The sequence below is a fragment of the Perna viridis genome, chromosome 2 (genome assembly GCF_037379345.1).
Source record: "Perna viridis isolate PV_CMFRI_1.1 ecotype Kerala chromosome 2, ASM3737934v1, whole genome shotgun sequence".
In the NCBI taxonomy this organism is placed as follows: Eukaryota; Metazoa; Mollusca; class Bivalvia; order Mytilida; family Mytilidae; genus Perna; species Perna viridis.
In genome coordinates this window covers 20,254,234-20,276,482 of record NC_142446.1, presented here as the reverse complement: position 1 = coordinate 20,276,482, position 22,249 = coordinate 20,254,234, and the positions used below count along the sequence as shown (strand labels likewise).

General features: G+C 32.8%; 1 protein-coding gene across 3 annotated transcripts in view; it reads right to left on the bottom strand.

Annotated features, from left to right (window-relative positions):
• Window positions 1-22,203, bottom strand: part of LOC148623992 (structure-specific endonuclease subunit MUS81-like) — a 47,354-nt gene extending 25,151 nt beyond the window's left edge. Inside the window, exons 1-10 of one of the 3 annotated variants that reach the window (XM_088566386.1) lie at window positions 21,858-22,203; window positions 15,084-15,240; window positions 12,758-12,830; window positions 10,753-10,809; window positions 8,980-9,131; window positions 8,477-8,578; window positions 6,032-6,112; window positions 5,249-5,337; window positions 2,567-2,716; window positions 1,560-1,636 (exon numbers count right to left, since the gene is read on the bottom strand). In XM_088566386.1, coding sequence (XP_088422512.1) covers window positions 1,560-1,636; window positions 2,567-2,716; window positions 5,249-5,337; window positions 6,032-6,112; window positions 8,477-8,578; window positions 8,980-9,131; window positions 10,753-10,809; window positions 12,758-12,830; window positions 15,084-15,221 — 919 coding nt within the window. In that variant the 5' untranslated portion in view covers window positions 15,222-15,240; window positions 21,858-22,203. The remainder of the gene's footprint in view (window positions 1-1,559; window positions 1,637-2,566; window positions 2,717-5,248; window positions 5,338-6,031; window positions 6,113-8,476; window positions 8,579-8,979; window positions 9,132-10,752; window positions 10,810-12,757; window positions 12,831-15,083; window positions 15,241-21,857) is intronic. The other 2 variants (XM_088566385.1, XM_088566383.1) reach the window with 2 other exon arrangements.
• Between the last annotated feature and the right edge of the window lie 46 nt (window positions 22,204-22,249).

Genomic DNA, 22,249 nt, shown 5'->3' with positions numbered 1-22,249 from the left:
AAAAGTTACAGCTTGGACAAGAGTTTGTCACTGAAAAACAGGAGTTTGACCTTGAGGTCAAAGTTCAAGGTCATTGGCCACTATCTATGGCACATGACACATCGTCTTTAGATGATCTACCTACAGGCCAAATATCAAAAGCCTATATTGAAAGATAAAAAAGTTAAAGCCTGGACACAAGTTTGTTAAGGACAGACGGACAGAGTGATCACTAAAGGGTGATTGCCACTTTTCGTGGTGGGGCCCTAATTTGACACAATATGAAACTTTATGCATTTGAATCTCATGTGTTTATCAAATATGACATTATAACTAGAAAAAACTTTGTAGTATGCCATGTTATTTTCTATTTTTTGCATTATTAAACAAAAGGCTCCCAGGAGTCTGAATTGCTCACCTGGTTAAATTTTTGCCTTTCGTGGGCAATAATTTAACAAGGAGTTGTCCGACAATTTTGACTCCACGAAGACTTTGGTAGAACTTATCATAAGGATCATTTCATCGACTGAAAGTTTCATTCTATCTATTATAGTTTTCAAGATATTGGCTGAAAACTGCTAAAAACATAATTTTTTGCCTTTCAAGGGCAATAACTCTTACATGGAGTCTTCTGACAACTTTGATCCTTGGAGACTTTTGTAGGCCTTATAATAAGAATCATTTCAGCAACTGAAAGTCTCATTCTATCTATCAAAATTTTCAAGATATTAGCTGCAAACTGTTAAAAAAACTGTCATTTTTCTCCTTTCAAACTCTTACATGGAGTCGTCTGGCAACTTTGATCCCTTGGAGACTTTTGTAGGCCTTATAATAAGGATCATTTCAACAACTAAAAGATATTAGCTAAACCTAAAGGTTTTGGAGATATATGCACAAAACTAGTGTCTGACCCCTATGTTCTATTTTTAACAGATCAAAAATCCAAACGGTCATTTTGTTTAGGATACCCTCAAAAAACAAGTATACCAACTTCCATTGAATTCTGTGTAATAGTGTTTGAGGAAAGGATTTTTGAAAGTAACAACATCAAAAACAGCAAAAAAACGTCCAAAAAGGGCAATAACAACAACATGGGTCAACAGATTTTCACCAAAATTTGACCACAGATAGATCTCATCATGCTCAATACTTTTACCCAATGTCAGAATATGGCGAAACCTAAGGGTTTTGGAGATATATGCAAAAATCTGCTGTCTAACCCCTATGTTCTATTTTTAGTAACTGCAGCAATATTTTTTTCCGATTAAAAATCAAAACGGTCATTTTGTGCAGGATACCCTAAGGAACAATCATTAGAAGTTTCAAGCAAATCTATTCAGTAGTTTCAGAGAAGATGTTTGAAGAAATTGTTAAAGACGACTACGATGTCGATGACGCCAAGTAATGGCAATAGCTCACCTGGCCATAGGCCAGCCGAGCTAAAAAGAAATTGTATATTTCTCCCTGTATACTTCAGAAATCTTGTTTAATCACTAAGATATTTTATGTGTAATTGTGTACAAACATCTTTGTCCTTACTTTCAAAGAGAACATTCGTGTCATATATAAGTATGGCCTACCATTAATTAAAACAGCTGCTTTATCCTTTGTTATAACTTCTTCATTACTATCTGTAACATACTTGAATGTGATGTCACTAAAAACAAAGAAAAGGAGTAGAATTTAAGGAAACTTATCACCATCTGAAACATGGTTTTTATTTCACAATTTAGAAAAAAATAGGAGAGTCACTAAACCAGTGTTCACTAATGAAAACAAACCTTCATGATGGTAACTTTGGAATACTGTATAGTAAGGCATATACAGCTAATTATAAAAATGCTTTGCAGGGCACAGATGAATTCAAACACAAAGGTTGTACCTTTACCAGTTGGGGCAGCAATGGGCACATCATTCAAATTTGATAGCTTTGATTTTCGATTTTGATTAGACATATGACACATGATAAGAATTATATATTTTTTTGCCCAATTCCTAAATTTTCAGTCACAACCTCCAAAATCAATCTCAACCTTCCTTAGGGGTATGGTAGTTTGGGGTAGAATTTCAATGAGATCGATGACCTTTTACTCAAGTTATCATCTAGAAATCAGAAAAAAAATCTGCTTCTGGACCCTTTGTGGTCCCCAATTCATAATGGGCTCAAATCAAAGCCCCCCCCAAAAAAAATCAGTCAAAAATATCCATACACATTTCAAAGCATGTTTCTGACCCTTAATTCCTAATGAGTGCAAGACGTAACGAAATGGCAAATATGTTTTTCATTAGTGAAAAAGAAAAGGTAAGAGGACTTTTAAAGGAGCCATATTTCACACTAACTGGAATTTACATACGCCCCAAAAAGTAATTTTATCCAAGCCAATAGGAGAACATCAACTGTTTTTATCAAAAATTATCATCTGCTACAAAGCCCAACAGCATACTCTCAGTCATTCCCTTCTAGATTCTGAGATGGAACATGACAAAAAAAGGAAACACAAATACATGAAGATAGTAAGGCTTTTATTTCAAAGTGTTTATTATCCAGCACTAATCGAGGAAGTCTAATTTTATGGAAAAAACTTACTTTTTATTATTCTCAGGTAATACTGGTCTGCCATTTTCTTGAGCATGTACAGTAGTCCTCCCAGAAGTTGATGGTCTACAAATATCATTTCCATCTCCAACAGCTTGTAGTCTATGGGCTAGGGCACATCCAGCCTCTGTTAAACTGTACCTTATTAATTAAAAACACAGCAATAAAACAAAGATAACACAATTTCTACAATGACATTAATGTTCGTTGTATGCTTCAGACTACAATAATGGAACTATAACAAATTAAAAGCTTTTTGTTAGCAATGATTTTGTTAGCCTTAATTTACCTCTGAATTTCAACTGTTTCCCCCAGAGATAGATTCCCAATTTGGGGTATTTATTTCCCAAAATTATAAAAATTCCCAACATAAAACTGGTAAATATTTGATTGTTTATGTCTACTATTGAAAAGCCTCAGATTTCAAGCGTGTGGATTGTGTTAATTTCCATTTCCTGAAGCACTCAAGTGTTTCAGATTTTGTTTATTTTTTTACCCAAAGTTGGTGCGGGTACGATTTTCCATCTGGTACTTCAACTTACTTCGTTTCACTCCCTAATTCGCAATATCACCCCGATAACTTTTGAGACGGAATCATGTCTCACAACAGCAAATACTAAACCAAAAAGTTAACTAAACATGACGCCGCAGGTTCTAGAACCATAAAGAACCTGTTCTGTCAACATCGTCTACAAGTAGTGATAAAAGTGACACAAAGGAGATCGTACAGGAAATTGATTATGGCATTATTCTAAACGTTTTTAGATTCTGCTCCAATCAGTTCAGTGTTGACATTTGTGAATCAGATGACCATTAAGAAACGTCCAGAAAATAAACCTCCTCTTATGGATCCTGTGCAATTAGTAGTCCAGTAGAAAAGTTTCAAAATGCAGCTTTTTATGTTGCGGTATACTGGTCTGCTTGTCAACCATTTGACTTGTAGCAGCAGTGAAACAGATTTAAGAATCTCAGTTTACTCATGTTTCATCTTAATGTTTTTAATAACTGTGTTCCAGCCAGGGGTACCTGACCATATGAATCAGATACATGTCAAATTCAATCATTATGACTTTTCCAACCTTTTTTCTCAAAATGTTCAAAGTAAACTGTGTTTGTCTTATTGCTGAAAAAAAACCTGCTTACACAAACAAACCTTGATGCAATCATGAGAATGGCTGTTATTTGTTTTGGTGCTGTCATGGTTGTCTGCAAATTTTTTTCCTAATTTGGCGCAAATTTTCCCAATATAAGAGGCTCCCAGAAGCCTGAATTGCTCACCTGATTAAAGTTTCTTTCAAGGGCAATAAATTTGACAAGGAGTTGTCCAACAATTTTGACTCAAGAAGACTTTGGTAGAACTATCATTAGGATCATTTCAGCGATAGAAAGTTTCTTTCTTTTAGTTTTAAAGATATTGGCTGAAAACTGTAAAAAAAGAAGTCATTTTTCATCTTTCAAGGGCAATAACTCTTACAGGAGTCACCTGACAACTTTGATCCCTGACGACTTTTGAAGGCCTTATAATAAGAATCATTTCAGCTGAAGAAATAATTTTAATTAACTTAACAGTTTTGGAGATAGAAGCGAAAAACTACTGTCTGACCCCTATGTTCTATTTTTAGTAACCACGGCCATGTTTTTCGACGGATCAAAAATCCCCACATCAGTTCTATGCACGATACCCAAGGAACATTCCTACCAAGTTTGGTCCAATTGGTCAGGTGGTGTCAGAGGAGAAGATTTTTGAAAGAAATAACATTCAAAATAGCAAAAAAATGTTGAAAAGGGCAATAACTCCTACATGGCTTAACATATCAAAATGAAAATTTGACCACAGATAGATCTCATCATGCTGAACACCTTTACTCTATCAGAATTTGGCTAAACCTAACGGTTTTGGAGATATATGCCAAAAACTGCTGTCTGACCCCTATGTTCTATTTTTAGTAACAACAGCCATGTTTTTCAACGAATCAAAAATCCCCACAACAGTTCTATGCACAATACCCCAAGGAACATTTATACCAAGTTTGGTTCCAATTGGTCAAGTGGTGTCAGAGGAGAAGAGTTTTGATAAATTGTTAACGACGACCACGACAACGAAGATGACGGACCCCAAGTGATGGCAATAGCTCACATGGCCATCAGCCGAGTGAGCTAAAAAAGGGAGAAGGATGCTTTGAAAAAAAGTAACAAAATCACTGGAAATTGAACCATAACAAGCTTAAATCAGACAAAAATCTTCAAGTATTTAAGAATGATATGAAAGTTACCAAATATGACTGACCAAGCACAAGCTGTACATGTTATACTAACCTAATACCAAAAATTAACATTAATCAAAGCAACTAAAATTGCGATCTATCATCAATCATTTTTGTTATTTTTTCCCATTATACAAAAAATTTATATTGCTTTTTTTTAAATGAATTACAAAATATAAATTAAAAGAAAATTTAAAATTGCATTATAATAGATTGGTTCCTTCGGAGTCCTCCAATAATTACATTCCTTCAAGAAATGTGGACAGACAGACAGATAGACAGGGTGATTCCTATACAACCAAAAAACTTGTTTACAAGGGGTATTATAAATTTATCAGACATCCATGAGTAGAAAAAAAAATACAGCTTCAACACATAGTATCATTTAATACAAGGGTGAATTACTTACTTGGCAGGGTAACTCTCTTTGATAACAAAACCCTTATTGATCAGTATACCCATAGATGACCATGCAGTGTACCTACAACCAGGGTCTGGCTAAAATTGAAAGCATAAATAAGCATACATTTTCTAGTTGTTCTAAAAACTTGATTCGTGATCAGAGTTTCTTAACTGTAAGCAGTCACAAATGGATGAAACAATAAAACAATTTGGAATTTCAAAAGTCAAAAACATGTTTTAGCACCACCAGACAAAAAAAAAGAACTAAAATCTACATACAACCTAAGCTTCTTGTCATGGAAAGTTCTGGCAATTGTTGGTTTTATGACACAAGTTAATCAGAAACCTATAATCATGTAATTATCTTACACAGTTACCATATCATGAAAATATGCTTACCTTATTGGATATTGAGCTTTATAAATGATATTTCATGAGTCAATGAAACACATTTCTACCTATTTTTAATTACTGAACTACTTTTATTGATTGCTGTGTATTAAGAATTCTAAATAACAGAAACAGTGTTTAACATCATAGATGCTTTGTAATAAAATAAGAGAAATTACAAGAATTGAATGGTTCATTTTTACGTTTCATCAGCATGTAAAAATGTTGACCGTTACCCATTTTGGACATTTTTTTGTTTCCTCAGAATGTAATAATGTTGACCTTTGCACATTTTGGACATAAAGGAAATGTGCTTAAGTCAATGCTTTTACAAACAAATGAAACATTCAATTCTTAACTGTTTTTATATTACAAGGTGTGAATAATGAACTATACTCACAATGGAAAAAGATTTGTCAGCTAAATGTTGTGCCTGTCTTATAAGTTCTGCCTTTGACATATATGGTCTGTCTGTGTCTGACTACAAAGCATACATACATCTATATATCAAAGATATTCAGCATAATTTATTTCCGATGAATCCTTATAACAATTACAAAACTACAAAATAAGCTTGTAGAATATAATTTTTACCTTATATATTTTATGTTACTTGAGTATATTGGGGCAACTCTTTTGCTGAACCTGTGTTATTGATGTTTTGGGGCCAGCTGCAACCTGCCCTGTGGTACGAGGATTTCCTTATCATTTACTGAAGACCAATGGGTAGCCTTAGGCTAACATTTTCATCCAGAAGGTGTTGTTGTCTCTAGGACATCTACACCATATGGGGCAGTTTAGGATATGTGAGTACAAGATCCATATATGTGGACAGATGGAAGTTGGCATCTTTTATCATAGTTGGAACAGCAACTAAAGGTATTCTCACAACTTACAGCCTTTACTAAGCCCTTGTTATGCAAATGCAGTAATTAGGCAAGACAACTGTTCATGGTCACAAGAAATCTGTGAAGTGAGTTGATACCAACTACGCAATATGCAGGAGTCATCAAACAAAAAGATGTCGTCATTCAGGACCAAAATTATTGCTCTGTATAATTTTCAAAATCCATTACGTGAAACTAAAGGCCAGCAGCAAATATATAATTTATATATATAATAATATAATTAATAACATTTTTTTAATCTGTTTTATGGGACTGCCGACTCTATTTTATCCAAAAATAAAATAAAAATAAAAGTTTGTGAAGGTTGTTATATTTTTGTAAATTTCGCCGACTCCTGGAATATTTGCGAGAAAATCCCATGCTAAAAATAAAAGAAAATAGACCGCAAGTTTTCATTGGACGAGTAAAAAAGAAGCGAACAATCAGCCATCGTTTTATTTTAGTAAGCTATCAGAAGCTCTCGGCATTTATCATTAGTTAATGAAAAAACACTGAAGGTCAATGGCAGACCATAACAACAATGCATTTGAAGGTCAGCCTATGATTATTTCAAACTTGTTATTATTGGGGAATACAGACAAGTGAATCTTTCTCTATCCGTCAACAAAATAACTGATGAGATTGTCGATGATAAAGCTGCGGTTTTCATAATAAAGGTGTCCTGCCATGGTCCCATGCAATTTTTATTATGCAAACAGCTTCACAAGGATTTATATATTTAACTCCATGATTATGAAATAAATGTTTATTTACAAAACAACATTCTCGCACACTGCCTTACTCACCAGCGGGCAATATTAGCTTAAAAGTTATGTCTAAATCTCAACATATCTTGTAACACAGTAAAAACGTTCTGCACATATATTATTTACATTTTGAAAAGCAAGAATCGTCCAACATTCCACCTCCGCCATTGATACTGATGTAACTAACTATTTCAAAACCATTGCAAATTCAAAATAATCATCTTATCTAGAAAACACTCCTATCTAACCACCAAGAGATGAGATTATCCTCTATGGATAAATTAAAGGAATCACATTTATATACTGTACTGGATAAACATCTTGCCTATAATTACCATTTTATCTGGCTTGGACAGCTGATGATTACTGGTCATTATAATAATGTACATGTTATTATTTTAAACAACACAGACCTTTTTAAATTTAACTATCAAATTACATAAACCAAAGATTGATGGACAACACTGCACATCTCCGCTGCAGCTTTTTATCAAGACCATTTCATCTACCAATAAAACCATTATCAAAACACATTATATCAATAAGATGCTGACATCCAGTTATACCTAGGACACAATACAAATGTAATTCTCCAACTAATAACCATAACTGATCAGTCCCAATAAGATCGTGTGGCATGGGTTCTGATGTATTTACCTAGGCAAACAAATATTGTCAGAGGGGTCGAAATGTTCACAAATTACTTGAAATACACATTCAAAACAATTACTTCAGAAATGTTGCCAAAAACTTGGAAAGGGGTACAAATGTATCTACACATGGAAAATATTTTATACATCTTCTTTTCAAAAGTTAAAATTTGTGTGTATTCTCTGTTTCATTGTGAAAACAGTATCAATCAGTCTTAATAATTAAAGAAGTGAAATGTATATCAAAATTGGGTATCAAAAGCTTTTGCTTTTCGCACATTTAGAATATAGCAAAAAAAATAATAAATAAAAACAAAAAACAATTACTTTTATCTTCATTTCTTCCATCAACTCGCCAAGATTTTGACTTTTATTTTTATTTTTATTTGCTCCCCTCAACCCAATTTAAAAAAAAAAATCCTGTAAAACAGATTTTTAAAAAAAGTCATGAAGGTGTGATGTAGTAGGGATACAATGAATGAAGAACATATGTTATCCTTACTACATCGAATCTACATGAATATTAATATTATTTTTTTACCTGTGAATGTTTGTAAAGTGTAAGCAGTAATGCATATGGCCCAGATCTAAAGACAGGTATGTATTCTCTTCCACCACCATTTGTACCCGATCGCTGTCTTTTCTAAAGAAATTGAAAGTAAAAAAGATTGAAACACAAAAAAACCAAAATGCAAGCCCATTAACTATCAAATGATATACAACTACACTTACAAATTACCATACAAGTTCATTGTACTTCTACATATAAAACGATTTTTAGCTTTTCACAAGAGTACTCTTTTCTTTTAGTGCCAATGACCTTGACCTTTTACATGTTAAAATAAATAACTGTCCTTCATATTTTTAAAGCTTTTTACAAAATTTTGTGTTGGGAGGAAACTGAGGAAAATCCATGATTTACGCCAAAGCTTGGACTAATGAAGTATATAATTCTGCAAGTTAAAAAAAATCTATTTATAAAACTAAGTATTTTACAAAGTCAATTTCATATCAACAGGAAGTTGAAATGAATGGCTATGATACCCTTGGTGAATTTGGTCTAGCTGCTTCCTCTCCATGTTCTGACTCCGATGATGAAATATGATGTACTTCAGTTGATTTTACAGGTTCCTTCATTGATTTTGTCACTTTCTTTTTAATTTCTTCTTGTAAAAAAGGTGCATAGTCTATTGAACCTATTTAAAAGTAATGTATATCTACATATGATGCCCTAACTTTCTATAAAATTTCATTAAATCCATTGAGTGTTTTTGGAGGAATGATACATACAAGATATGTGGACTGACAAGCTAATTCCTATATACCCCCTAAACTTTGCTTTCAGAGGGTACATAAATCAATCAAAACATTTCCTTAGTGGAAAAATGCCTTGTCTTAAAATTTCACCAAGTTCTGTTTCTTCAAACTAAAATGACTGCCCAGAAAGGCAGAAACATTAATTTTATGGCTGACAATATTACTATAACGAAAGTATTTTCACTCAGAAAACATACTTGGTTCTTTTTTTCAATAAGTTATTATACTTTTGGCAGACTATAAAAATGTAAAATGATAATATGGGAAAAGGTGTGAGGCCGCTGCATGAGATATGGAGATTTCTTAGCCAATTGCTTACTGGTTACTCAATTAAAAATAGCTTACTATTCCCTGTGAATGAATCATGACACTGGAAGTTTAAAATACTGACCACCTACCGCCCTACCCTGCAATGCATTTAATGTAACTTGTAACTAGCTACAGAGGTTCTAAAGGGCCAGTAGGTAATGATACCATTATCATTTAACTCAGAATAACATTTATATATTGTTGAAACCCAAGCAAGTAAAAATTTGATGGGAAACTGGTAGCCATTTTAAAAATGGTCATCTAGAACAAAATTTTACCATCACCATTCAACTCAAGACACTATGTTTCCTCTGGAAACCAAATATAATTGAAATCTGAGTAAGTAAAAAAATTGACACACAAAATACCAGCCATTTATAAAATGGCTGCCCAGAACCAACTTTTGTCATCACCATTCAAGTCAGGACACCAGGTTTCCTCACTAAACCAAATATCAATGAAATCCCAGTAAGTACAAAAATTGGCGGGAAAATGAAAATTTTGAAAATGGCTGACCCTCAAATATTTGGTGGCTTCAAATAAACTGTGGATATCATGTTTACCTTAAAAAAGCTTAAATGTACATGATAGTATGAGAGTATAATGTAAAGACTCTGTTAACCATTAGTTAATTAAGTCGGACTTGACATCAGTCTTATGGTGACAAAGTGTATAACTCTTACTTGATTTTGATATTATGGCTTATCATATAATTTGTCAAAATATTGGACATCAAACAACATGTACTTAACAATATTTTAAAATTTTCATTTCATGCCAAACAGGTTAATTACCAATGAAACATAAATCAAGGGCTGATGAGTGAATCCATGAAAGTGTTAATAAGTACACAAGCACTGCTACAAAAGTCTTTTAAATTGTGGACTATATTAACCTTGTTAATTGCTATAAATTAGTGTTATGAAGTGAACACAGCCATGATAACTTTACAGCTTGAAACTATATCAATATGTTTAAAATACAGACAAGCATCCAAATACTTAACTAGTACTTGAGTACCATTTTGCAACCATATATTTTTGTGGTAATATGAAAGTTACTTCTTGGTGAGTCATTTAGCCATTAGAATCTCCTAAATTCTTTCTATACTATGAGTTTTAAGTTGATAAATATTCATAAAATAGACAGCAGAAGAATGAACGTAAATATAAATTGTGTTATAAAACATACCATATTCAGCTATGTGTTTGATCAATTTGTCATCAAGCATCTTACATATTTTGTCACCTGGAAAAGTATATTTTCAAAATAAAAGGTTATTCATTTTAATTTTTGAAGGTTTCAGAAAATATAACAACAATAGCCCATACAACAATTAAATCAATTAATATTTAAGAAATATATGTTTGTTTGTTTGTTTGTTTGTTTGTTGGGGTTTAATGCCCGAGCAGCCATATTTCAGCTATATTCAGGCGATGAACATGAAGTGGATGATAAAATAAACATGAAATGATGATGAAATGATGATGAAATGAAAAACGGGATGGGACACCAGGATAATGGGGTCGACAAATTTGATTGCCACAATAAATAGGGAGAGGTGGGTAGGGTCGGGCAATTTACCCTACGGTTCCTACTCCAGGAGAATACCACAGTAGGGTTTTTTAACGTGCGAGGAACGTGGCATCTTTCCCAACACGGTGCACAACTATGGTTTGCGATCAGGTTTTCCGTATTATAGCCTCACAACCCCAGCATGTAACACGCCAGGGGTACCCCATTCCACCACCTGGGGCACACAACCCAGTTGCTCTGAGGGCAGAACGCCCTATCCCCCGGCTAAGGTTCTGAGCACTATTTAGTCGCCTTTTATGACAAGCTTAGCACTGCTGCAGGCCTATTCTTTTGACACCCGGACCTGCATGGGTCTTTAAGAAATATAAAATCAGTTGATTATTGTACTTCTATCATGGAAACCTTTATATTTTTAAATTTTAAGGCTATTCACAGGATTTTCAACATTTAATCTTTGAGATTGTAGAAATACATGTATAAATGACAAAAGGAAGCTAAGTTAGATTCTCTTTCTCTAATTCTACACTTAACATCTAAAACAACATTTCCATACCCATGGTAACATTCCCGGAAGAATAAAAATTCCTAATGCTCATGCCTAAGGAACAATCATATCAATTTTCATTAGTGTCTGTCCAGTAGTTTCTGAGGAGAAAATTTTTTCAAAGTAATAACATTAAAAATAGCAAAGAGATGTCAAAGAAGGGCAATAACTCCAACATGGCTAAACAGATTAACATGTTAATTAAACCACTGATAGATCTCATCATGCTGAACACTTAAGTCTGTCTGGCTAAACCTAAAAGTTTTGGAGATATATGCAAATCACTTCTGTCTGACCCCTATGTTTTATTTTTAGCAACAGTGGCCATGTTTTTTTTGACAGATCACAAATCACAAAATCAGTTCTATGCAGAACACTCTGAGGAACATCCATATCATTGTTCATGGTTCGAATTGCCCAAGTTGTTTCGAGAGAAGATTTTTGAAAGAAATAACATTGAAAATAGCGAAAAAACCATAACTCCAACATTGTCTGACAGATTTACACAAAAATTTGACCACTAATAGATCTCAACATGCTAAACACTTTTTTCTCTATGTCAAAATTTGGCTAAACCTAAAAGTTTTCTATATATATGCAACAAACTTCTGTCTGACCACTACATTCTGTTTTACATAAAGGGCAGCCATGTTTTTCAGAAAATAAAAAATTCCCACATAAGTCCTATGCGAGTATCCTATGGAGCATTCATACTAAGTTTGGTTCAATTTGGCCTAGCTGTTAATGACAATGACAATGCCATGTGCTGGCAACAGCTTACATGGCCCTTTTGGCCAGAAGGGCAAAAAAATTTGTCATAACATTTATTTAACATTTGGTTATTACATTTCATTAAAAATGTTTATTATAACATTAAACAAAAAGTATTGTTTCTTTTCATTGTATATTCAAAGTAAAGATCATGAAAAGAAGTATCTAAAACTTGCTCTTTTTTTGAAGACTATGAAGTGTTAATCTCATAAAAATACATAATTGAGTACATTTTGATAATCAGTTGTTGTTGATTACTTTTTGTACTTAATTAATTGCAATCAATTTCAATTACTCAATGTCTGCTACACATTCTAATTAAATTGAACTTGAGTATTGACATACCAAAATATTCTAACATCTTGCAATCTCTCCCTGATGCAATTGGTAGTGGATAGTTCTTGAGTGACTTCAATGCCTGTAATATTAAATGGTCAAAGCAGTTGACACCAGATAAAAACTAGAAGCCCTGTTTGTCATAGGAGCCCCCACATCATTTGCAATTAGTAATTTTTTTAATAAATCAAATGTGTCTTTAAGACACTAATGATGCCCCCCTCGCTAAATTTGCCAAATTTAGAACATGTTTATTTCTGTATGAAGACATGATTTGCAGAATCAGAAAGGTTATGTACCGTTAGTTGATGCAGTAAATATTTGGTATGTTAGGCTAATCTGCATAAATACTTGCGATGAGAAAAAGAGGATTGATGGACGGACTGATGGACACATAAAAAATGTTAAGTCCAACTATCACCCAGTTCTGTAATATTCCAAAGTGCAACTATCACCCAGTTCCTTAATATTCCAAAAAAATCAAAATCCTAAGACCTTGCACACTAGATGTAGTTCAAAAACTACAGGAGGAGATACCTGGACAAGCCATATAGCCCTATTTCTGATGAAAATGACCAAGTCTTGCTATCAGCAATTTCCATAATATTTCATGAAAATCAAAATCCTTTGACCCTGCACACCTTCATCATGTATAGAAATATCCTGTAAAATATTTTTGTAAAAGCAACCATGTTTTTTCTTGGATAAAAATTCCTGACTCTCATACCAAAGGAATAATCATATCAATTTTCATTTAATTCTGTACAGTGGTTTCTGAGGAGAAATTTTTTTTAAGTCATAACAATAAAAATAGCAAAAAGATGTCGAAGAAGGCAATAACTCAAACATGTCTTAACAGATTACCATAAAAAAAACTCACCTCAGATATATCTCATCATGCTTAACGCATTCACCAAGTCAGAATTTGGCTAAACCAAATGGTTTTGGAGATATTTGAGATAAACCTCTGTCTGATTCCTATGTTCCATTTTTAGTAACAGTTGCCATGTTTTTTGACAGATCACAAATCCCAAATCATTTCAATGCAGAACAATCCAAGGAACTTTCATACCATTGTTCATGGTTCAAACTGGCTCAGTGTGTTTCAGAGAAGAATTTTGAAAAATTGTTAACGACGGCAGACTATTATGATAACAGACAAAATGTGATGTCAACAGCTCACATGGCCCTTTGGGCAAGTTAAACTTAAAAACAAAAAAACAATAATTGTGGAGAAAAGGTAGCACCTCAAATTGTCATTTCCAAGTTCGCCAATGAATCCTAAATTACTAAGTCCAATTTGCTAAATTTCAAATTACAAAGTCCAATTTGCTGAATCCAAATTTAACAGTATTTAATAAATCCTTGCCAAAGAGATAATATCATCAATGAAAGTTTTTTTTTCTGTCTATAATATAATGGCTTTCAAGTTTTATGCCAAATCACAGAAATTGACATTTTGGCCTTTTAAGGACACTGGCTATGATTCTTCATAAAATTTTGACCCTATTGTAAGCCTTGTCATCAGAATTATTTCAACAACTGAAAGTATCTATTAATTACAGTTTTCTAGATATTATCTTATATAACCAAATATAATGCTTCACTGGGCACAGCTTGATACAACTGCAAAGATTGTACCTTGAACAAATGGGCCAAGTATAGACACATCATTCAAGCATGATACATCTCTGAAGTATGATTCTAAATATTTGACACACGATAAGAATTTGACAAGAATCAAAGTGGCCCATTATTCAAAAATGCTTCCTGTCACAATCCCCAAAATCAATTCTAGCTTTCTTTGGAGGAATGGAATTTTATGGTATCCTCTCACTTCTATTTTTGTTTTTGTCCAGATATAATGAAAATGCTTGTTTCTGACCCCTGTGGTCTAAAATAAGCAATCTCAAATTATAGGCACAGCCTGTTGTCCAATGTACTTGATTTAGATCAATAAAATATTTTAAATGAAAATTAGCAATGGCAGTCATGGTCATATGAAAAGTAATTGGTAGACCATGACAGATACAAAGAAGCTTATATAGTCTTAGTGAGCTAGTGCACACACTCATGACAGAAAACTGGTAATAAATATGTTCAAATTTGAAAAGTTCCTGAACTGTGAAAGTGCATGTAACAAGAAATTAATAATAATTGCAGTTGGAAAATAAAAAGTTAATACACTGTATGTTCTATATACAAATACCTTACAAGATTATGCACTAAATTGAAAATGTTTATTCTTACTAAATCTCTGAACCTTTCAGAGCATGAGTGCAGCACAAATATCATAAAATCTAATCTGTACACACTAACATTTTTAGTTACAAACCTTTGCATACACATATTGTGTTTTAATGCCTTTTTCAGCTGCATCATCTTTCCATTCTTGCAACCAAAAACAAAACAAAGGATTAGGACAAGGTCCTACTTTCTTCTTCCTTTTTCCATACAAAGGATGATTCTCCATAATTCATACGATACTGCAACTGAAAGCATATTACTAGTATTTCAGATTTTCTTATGTCTAATATTTGAAGGTATATCACTTCAGGGTGGTGATTTGGGGGTCATAAAAGGCCTTAGTATTTACCATTTAGAGTTTAGACTTAATTAGAATGCAAAATTAGCCCATGAATTTTTCTTAATAGGCCTTATCATACTATCATCCATTCGAAGGGATATACTATTCACATCTTTGTCACATTATTTTTTCTACCCAGGAATTTCCTGCTTTTGTCTATTACTATGACAGTTATAGAACTTTGTTAACAGTAATAAATGTGTTTTGAATGTGATTTTCTTAATGTTAATGTTTCCTAAATGATGTTTGTATGTTTTCAAGATTTTTATATAGTGATGTTAACTTCCATCCAAGGAATAACAGGAGAGACTGGTGGCAATCTAAAAAGGTGAACAAAAAATGAAATGTTTTATGTGCATAGAAGTGATGTAGATATTGATTTGTACCTGTATTGTATTAGTATTAGATTCCCCTGTTTTAGTAAATAATTGTTTAAGATTTTAGTTATCTATGTTTGTGATATTTTGTTCATGCAAAGAACTACACCACTCAGACTTTTTTTATAACATGTATGAATTACAGTAGAGCCAAAATTACTATGATATTATTATATAGTGATTTTCTATATTTGCTTAATTGTACACATGTAGGTCCAAGGTAGGTCATATTGGCCTGAGGCAAAACCTCTTAGTGAAAATCTTTATGTTTACCATTGCAGCCAACAGCAACGGATTTTTAAAAACTAAATGGGCCTAGAGGGTATTTATCTATATTATATATCAATATTAAAGACACAAATGATATGATATATCTGTCTATACCTGTCTATCACTTAAGGCAATTGGGGTCTGATTTTCCAACCTTTACTTTAAGTCCACATTTTTGCCCCATTCCCAAAGAAAAATATACTCCAAATTTACAAAATTTCAGCAGGGAATTCCAAATTGTTACTTCAAACATCATCTCTGGTATAAATAACCTCTGACCTGCAACCTTTCTTTTTTCATTTGGACATTGATATTTGTTTTAATATGTCTGGTTGGTTCAAAATGATGTGCCATGCAAAAAGTTGGATATTTAGCAGTACTGGGAATCTGAATAAAGTATTTCATTCCTGGTATCTGATAAGAACTCAATATTACACTTGTCTTTGACTGTTAACAATAAAAAAAAAGTAAAATCATTTGCATATGAAGCAAATTCCTTCCTTCTTCTGACGATGGGCTCATTCCCAAAAACATTAGGAAACCAGTCAGTACTAAAAAAAAATGTAGATCCAGTAATCTAACCATATTGCCTTTTGTATATTCAACTTAGAAAAACACTTCAACATACCTAATAACCTTTTAAATTCTCAAAGAGGGAAATCTTCCTTTTTTTCAGTTTTGCTTAGGAGATTTAGCATTATGATCTTTTGTGTAGAAAAAAGATAATTTTGCTAGAAATCCAAGTAAAAAGATAACACAATGATATAAAATCTATGATGATCTCTTTAATCTACTAAGGGTTTCTAACAAAGATTTGAGTAATTACAAGTAGTACAACAACAGGATTGATCATTTATTGATATTTTCTCAATGAATATTATGTTGCATAAACATTGTTTTTATATAAATTTAATAAGCTGTTTAAAATAATAAAACATAATTTGTGTAATATTTCAGTTAAGACCAATCAAATGTAGGAAATCTGTTTAAGTTTTTTGTTAATGTAGAGATATTGGGAGTGGCAGGTGCCCAACAGATGTAAACCATCCTAGTGTTACAGCTATAGCTGAAAATAGTAAAGTAGAAGGTAACTTAAATTTTGAAAAGATTCAATATGATTTTGTAGAAATCCAGATAAATAAAATAAATGTAAATAAAGGCACCGGAATAGATGGTATATCTGTGAAAATGTTAAAAATGGGAAAATCAGCTTTATGAGAGCCTATCACTAAACTTGTGAATATGTCATTAGAAAAATCAACATTTCCTGACACTCTTAAAAAGGCTCGGGTAGTACCATTACATTAGAAAAATAGCCCACCTGAGGTCAGAAAGTACAGACCTGTTAGTATTTTACCTGCAATGTCGAAGATCTTCGAGAGAGCCATTTACCAGCTGATAATTGATTATTTTGATAAGATTTTTCATCCCTCTTTATCTGCCTTTAGGCCAGGGTACGGCTGTAATACAGCATTACTAAAAGTAATTGAGGACTGGAAAAAAGCAGTCCACGATAAGAAATATGTTGCTGCTGTATTGATGGACCTCTCAAAGGCCTTCGACTGTCTACCACATGATTTAATGTTACTAAAGTTAAGATCTTATGGTCTATCTGAAAATGCAGTTGATTTAATATATAGTTATTTATCTGATAGAACACAGTGTGTCAGAGTAGGGTTTGTATTTAGTACATGGCAAAATATATATAAAGGAGTTCCCCAAGGTTCTATCCTTGGACCTGTACTGTTTAATATATTTTTAAACGATATTTTCACTTTTGCTACAGAAAGTACTTTATATAACTATGCAGATGATAATACTTTGTCACACTCAGGCTTTGACATCGACGGATTAGTCAAAACTCTAGAAAATGAAAGGGAAAAAGACTAAAAATAGGGATCTAAAATTTAATTTGGACGGGAATGAAATTGTTTGTGAATATGAAGTGAAGCTCCTGGGGGTGACAATTGATTATCAAATGAAATTTAATATTCACATTACAAATATATGTAAAAAAGCGCCCAGGCAGTTAAACGTTTTAAAAAGCATTGGACAACATTTGTCAAAATTGGGAAGGTTAACAATTTACTATTCTTTTATAATGTCTAATTTTAATTACTGTCCAGTGGTTTGGCATTTCTGTGGGGAGGGCAATACTAAAGATGGAGAAAATACAAGAATGCGCCTGGCGCTTTATTCATGAAAATTATGAATGTACATATCAAGAATTACTTTTAAAATCTGGTTTTCCATCTCTTAAAATAAGACGTCTTCGCTTTATGGCAATAGAAGTTTTTAAAATTATATATAAAAAGTCTCCAACTTATTTACATGACATTATAACTTTAAAAAAATCTAATTACTCGGAAGGACAATTTGTCAGAAGTTCCTAGGGTAAGAACACAGGATTTGATTTACACTCAGTAAGGTATGCTGGGGCCACACTCTGGAATGAGCTGCCAAATGAAATTCATTCTCAGTCAAATTTGAACCAGTTTAAAAGCCTCATTAATAACTGGAATGGCAGCTCATGCTGATGTGGCTCTTGCAGATCTTAATTTTTAGTTGCGTTCTAGTTCTGCTTTTATTTTTCCAACCATTTTGAGTAACATAGTATCTCAACTAACATTTATTATTCATTTCATTGTACTGTGTGTGTCTTGTGAATTTTATGTGCTGTGCTTCTTGTATGTGTCTTGTTTTATTATTTATTATGTTTTGTTATATGTATTTCGGCTAAAAGCTCTACAGAGCTTATGTTTTATGTTATACTTAAACCCAACTTCAAATAAAATTTCTTACGTCTTAGTTTTAGAGGATGTTTTGGAGGGGAAGATTTGTGAAAGAGGGAGATTTGTGTCTCCCACATTTGAGACTTTCCCACAGAGAAAGATTGACCTAAAAAGAAGGATTCTCCCTCCTAAAAAGGGAGGGTTAACAGGTAGGCTTCAAACTTAAAAAAAATAAATGGACTAAGCTTTGAACTTTACAGACATCCTTAACAAGTTCATATGTACAAGTAGATGCTCTGAAATATGAATGGCTCAAATTGGTTTTGTTGAAAGTGATGTCTCTATAAGAAGTCCCACACATAGTTGCCAACCTCTAAGAATAGGAAATCATGTCATGACATGACATGACAAAAAGCGTGTGAAGACGTGTGATGTATGAGCAGACATTTTTTAAATGTTGTACAATTTTTTATATATATAAATAAAGAGCGGCGCTTCAAGCGCATGATACGCCCACTGTCCTTTTGACTTGTCTTTATGCCTTTAATGAATTTAGATGATTAACTAGAAATAATATGAGCCCTGTCAAATACCCTCCCCCCCCAAAAAAAAAGTAAATAAAAAAATGCACAAAAAATTTAGCACTATCAAGGCTACCTCAAGATTTTAACTAAGTTTGTTGTCTTGATTTTTCACCCATACATTTCTATCTTGTTCAAAACACTTTTCTGACAAGGTTACCAAGTACCTTTTATATTTATTAGTTGATCATCATAACAAATGGTCCGTTTTCAACGATTTTTCAACAAATAAAATTTCCTTGGCCGTTTCCGCCTTTTTTTTCACAGAGTAAAACTTCATAACACAGAAACATAAAATTTGACATTTAAACAAATAAGAAGGGAGCTCACTTCAATAGATATGAACAATTCACAAAAGTTTCATTTAAGTTAGTGAAAGTGTTTTTATAACTTATTGTTCGAAAACTTGAAAATCCCCCATTTTTTAAGTAAAAAAAATCATAACAATTAAACGAAAAATCTGAAATTTATAAAAATCGACAGGGAGCTTATGTCAATAGATATGAACAATACACCACAAAGTTTTATAAAAGTTGGTTAAAGTGTTTGAGTTATTGTCCGAAAACTTGAAAATCCCCCTTTTTTAAGTATAAAAATTCATTACACTGAAACGATAAATCTGAAATTCATAAAAATCAAAAGGGAGCTTATGTCAATAAATATAGACAATTCACCTATGTTTCATTTAAGTAGGTGTAAGTGTTTTTGAGTTATTGTCCTAAAACTTGAAAATCCCCCTTTTTGTGTAAAAAAACTTCGTAACATGGAAACAAAAAATCTGAAATTTATAAAAATCTAAAGGGAGCTTAGTTCAATAGATATGAACAATTCACAAGAGTTTCATAAAAGTGGGTGAAAGTGTTTTTGAGTTATTGTCCAAAGTGTGGACGATGGACGGACTGACGGACAATGGTATACCATAATAAGTCCTGACTGTAAACTTTTATCATATTCAACAGTAGCTTGATTTGCTGCTTTCAGAACATCATAAGTAGGTGAATATTCAATACAATTGCATGTTTGGTTAAATTTACATGATGATAAGGCACATAATATATCATTTTTAAGCTCTGATCTGAATTCTGTACAAATTTTCATTACAACACAAACGGCTATTTCACAATTATAATTGCTATTTAGGAGAACAAAAATAGCTTTTACAAGTTAAGAAAGACACTTCTTGTTGTTAAAAATATCATCCAAGTCTGATATTGATGCCCAAAATGTTTCTACACCGTGTCAAATGGTAGCTTTTCTTCAGCTGACAACTGGAACTCAGGAAATTGCTCCATCAGCACTGTCATGTTGCCATCCCCAATTATCTGTGAAACTGAAAAGAAAGAAATGTTTAAATATTAAATTATTATTCTGTATTCTTTAAAAATTTTGTCGAAATGTATTTACTAATGATTATTAAAAAAATCACCAGTCTACATTTTACTTTTAATTTTAATTGCTGATGATCCAATGTATATATGTGAATTGCAGAGCGTGCAAAATGCATCATTTGGTCCATGATTACTTTCTTTTACCCATTTGAACTTGGACTTCCAACTCTTTTGGTAGAAACAAAAATATCTTTTTTTGTTTTGCACTCGACAAAGGATGGAACTGGCCCAGAAAGCGACCTCTTTCTGTGCACTTTCCCCAAAATGAATTTGAAATAAAGAAAAGCCCTAAAACCTTAAAAATTACTCATAAACTTACCAGAAGGGCCTAAGTTGTTCGTCCATATAAAAAATAAACATTCACGATAACCGAATACTTCAATATTTTCTGTATTTATCAAATACTTATATAAAATCCCGAGTGGAATAATAATGTAGAAATTGGGCGAAATTCATTTTACACAAATATATACAAAATGATAAAAATACAATAGAAGTTATTTAAATCAAATCTGATGAAACAAATATCTAATAAAAAGGCAACAAATATAACGAGTTCCCTACGTCAGCAATGAAGTACCTTTGAGGACATGGGATATTTACATTTTCGTTCAAGATTTTATTACAAATTTTTTTTAAATATCTGGTAAAGACATGTACGACGCATCGACTTTGACACCAGACATCATAACTTTGGTGACTTGTTCTGTGTCTGATCAACATAAAAACTGTCCATTTTCAAGCACAGGGGCTTTCAAATATCAAATATCAAAGCCCGACTAATATACAACACAAATTTAAAACAGACTGGTTTATTAAATGTGGCCACAATTTCGCGAACACGTTTATAGTTGTACATTTGCGGTTAAGTTCGACAATATTTCCGTAACAAATCTGGCATTTTCCTCACAAAATGAATGTGTAGACGATTAGCCAGAAGAGGCTAACCATCCAAAAATGCATGGGCGAGGAGCCAATGCCCACCTAAAATAGGCTGCAACAGTATAAGTTAAACCATAATACAGGTATATAATAGAGGACTCGAGTCGAGACATCTTCAACAAAACCAAATGTTACTGGAGTACAGAAAGGCTCAATCCCTTAAAATCAAACACTAAAATCATAATATTGCAACAACATCTGAACCCAATACTGCCATTAAACGGAGAATCACCATGTAGTGCACACAGAAGTGTCCAATCAGCCATACTCATGTCGTGTCATGATACTGCATGATTAATACAGGGGGAGTCCGTGTTGACCCGGGTACGTCAAGTATTAGGGTTTATCGGTAATTTAGGATTCATTTTTAATATCTGTTTGGCTCATGCATTATGTATATATGACTGTAGTATCTAATGCTTTACTGAAACTTCTGGAACAACCCAGTAGCAGTGCACTGTAGAAACGTGAAGAATTTTGAAATTGGCGCCAAAATGCAGTAAATATTATATCGCAATCATACTATACATGTGTATGCATTTAATGTTTGCTGCTATATATATCACGTATTATTTATAAGATTATCTACTGCACACCGTATGTCAATTATATATATATATTTTA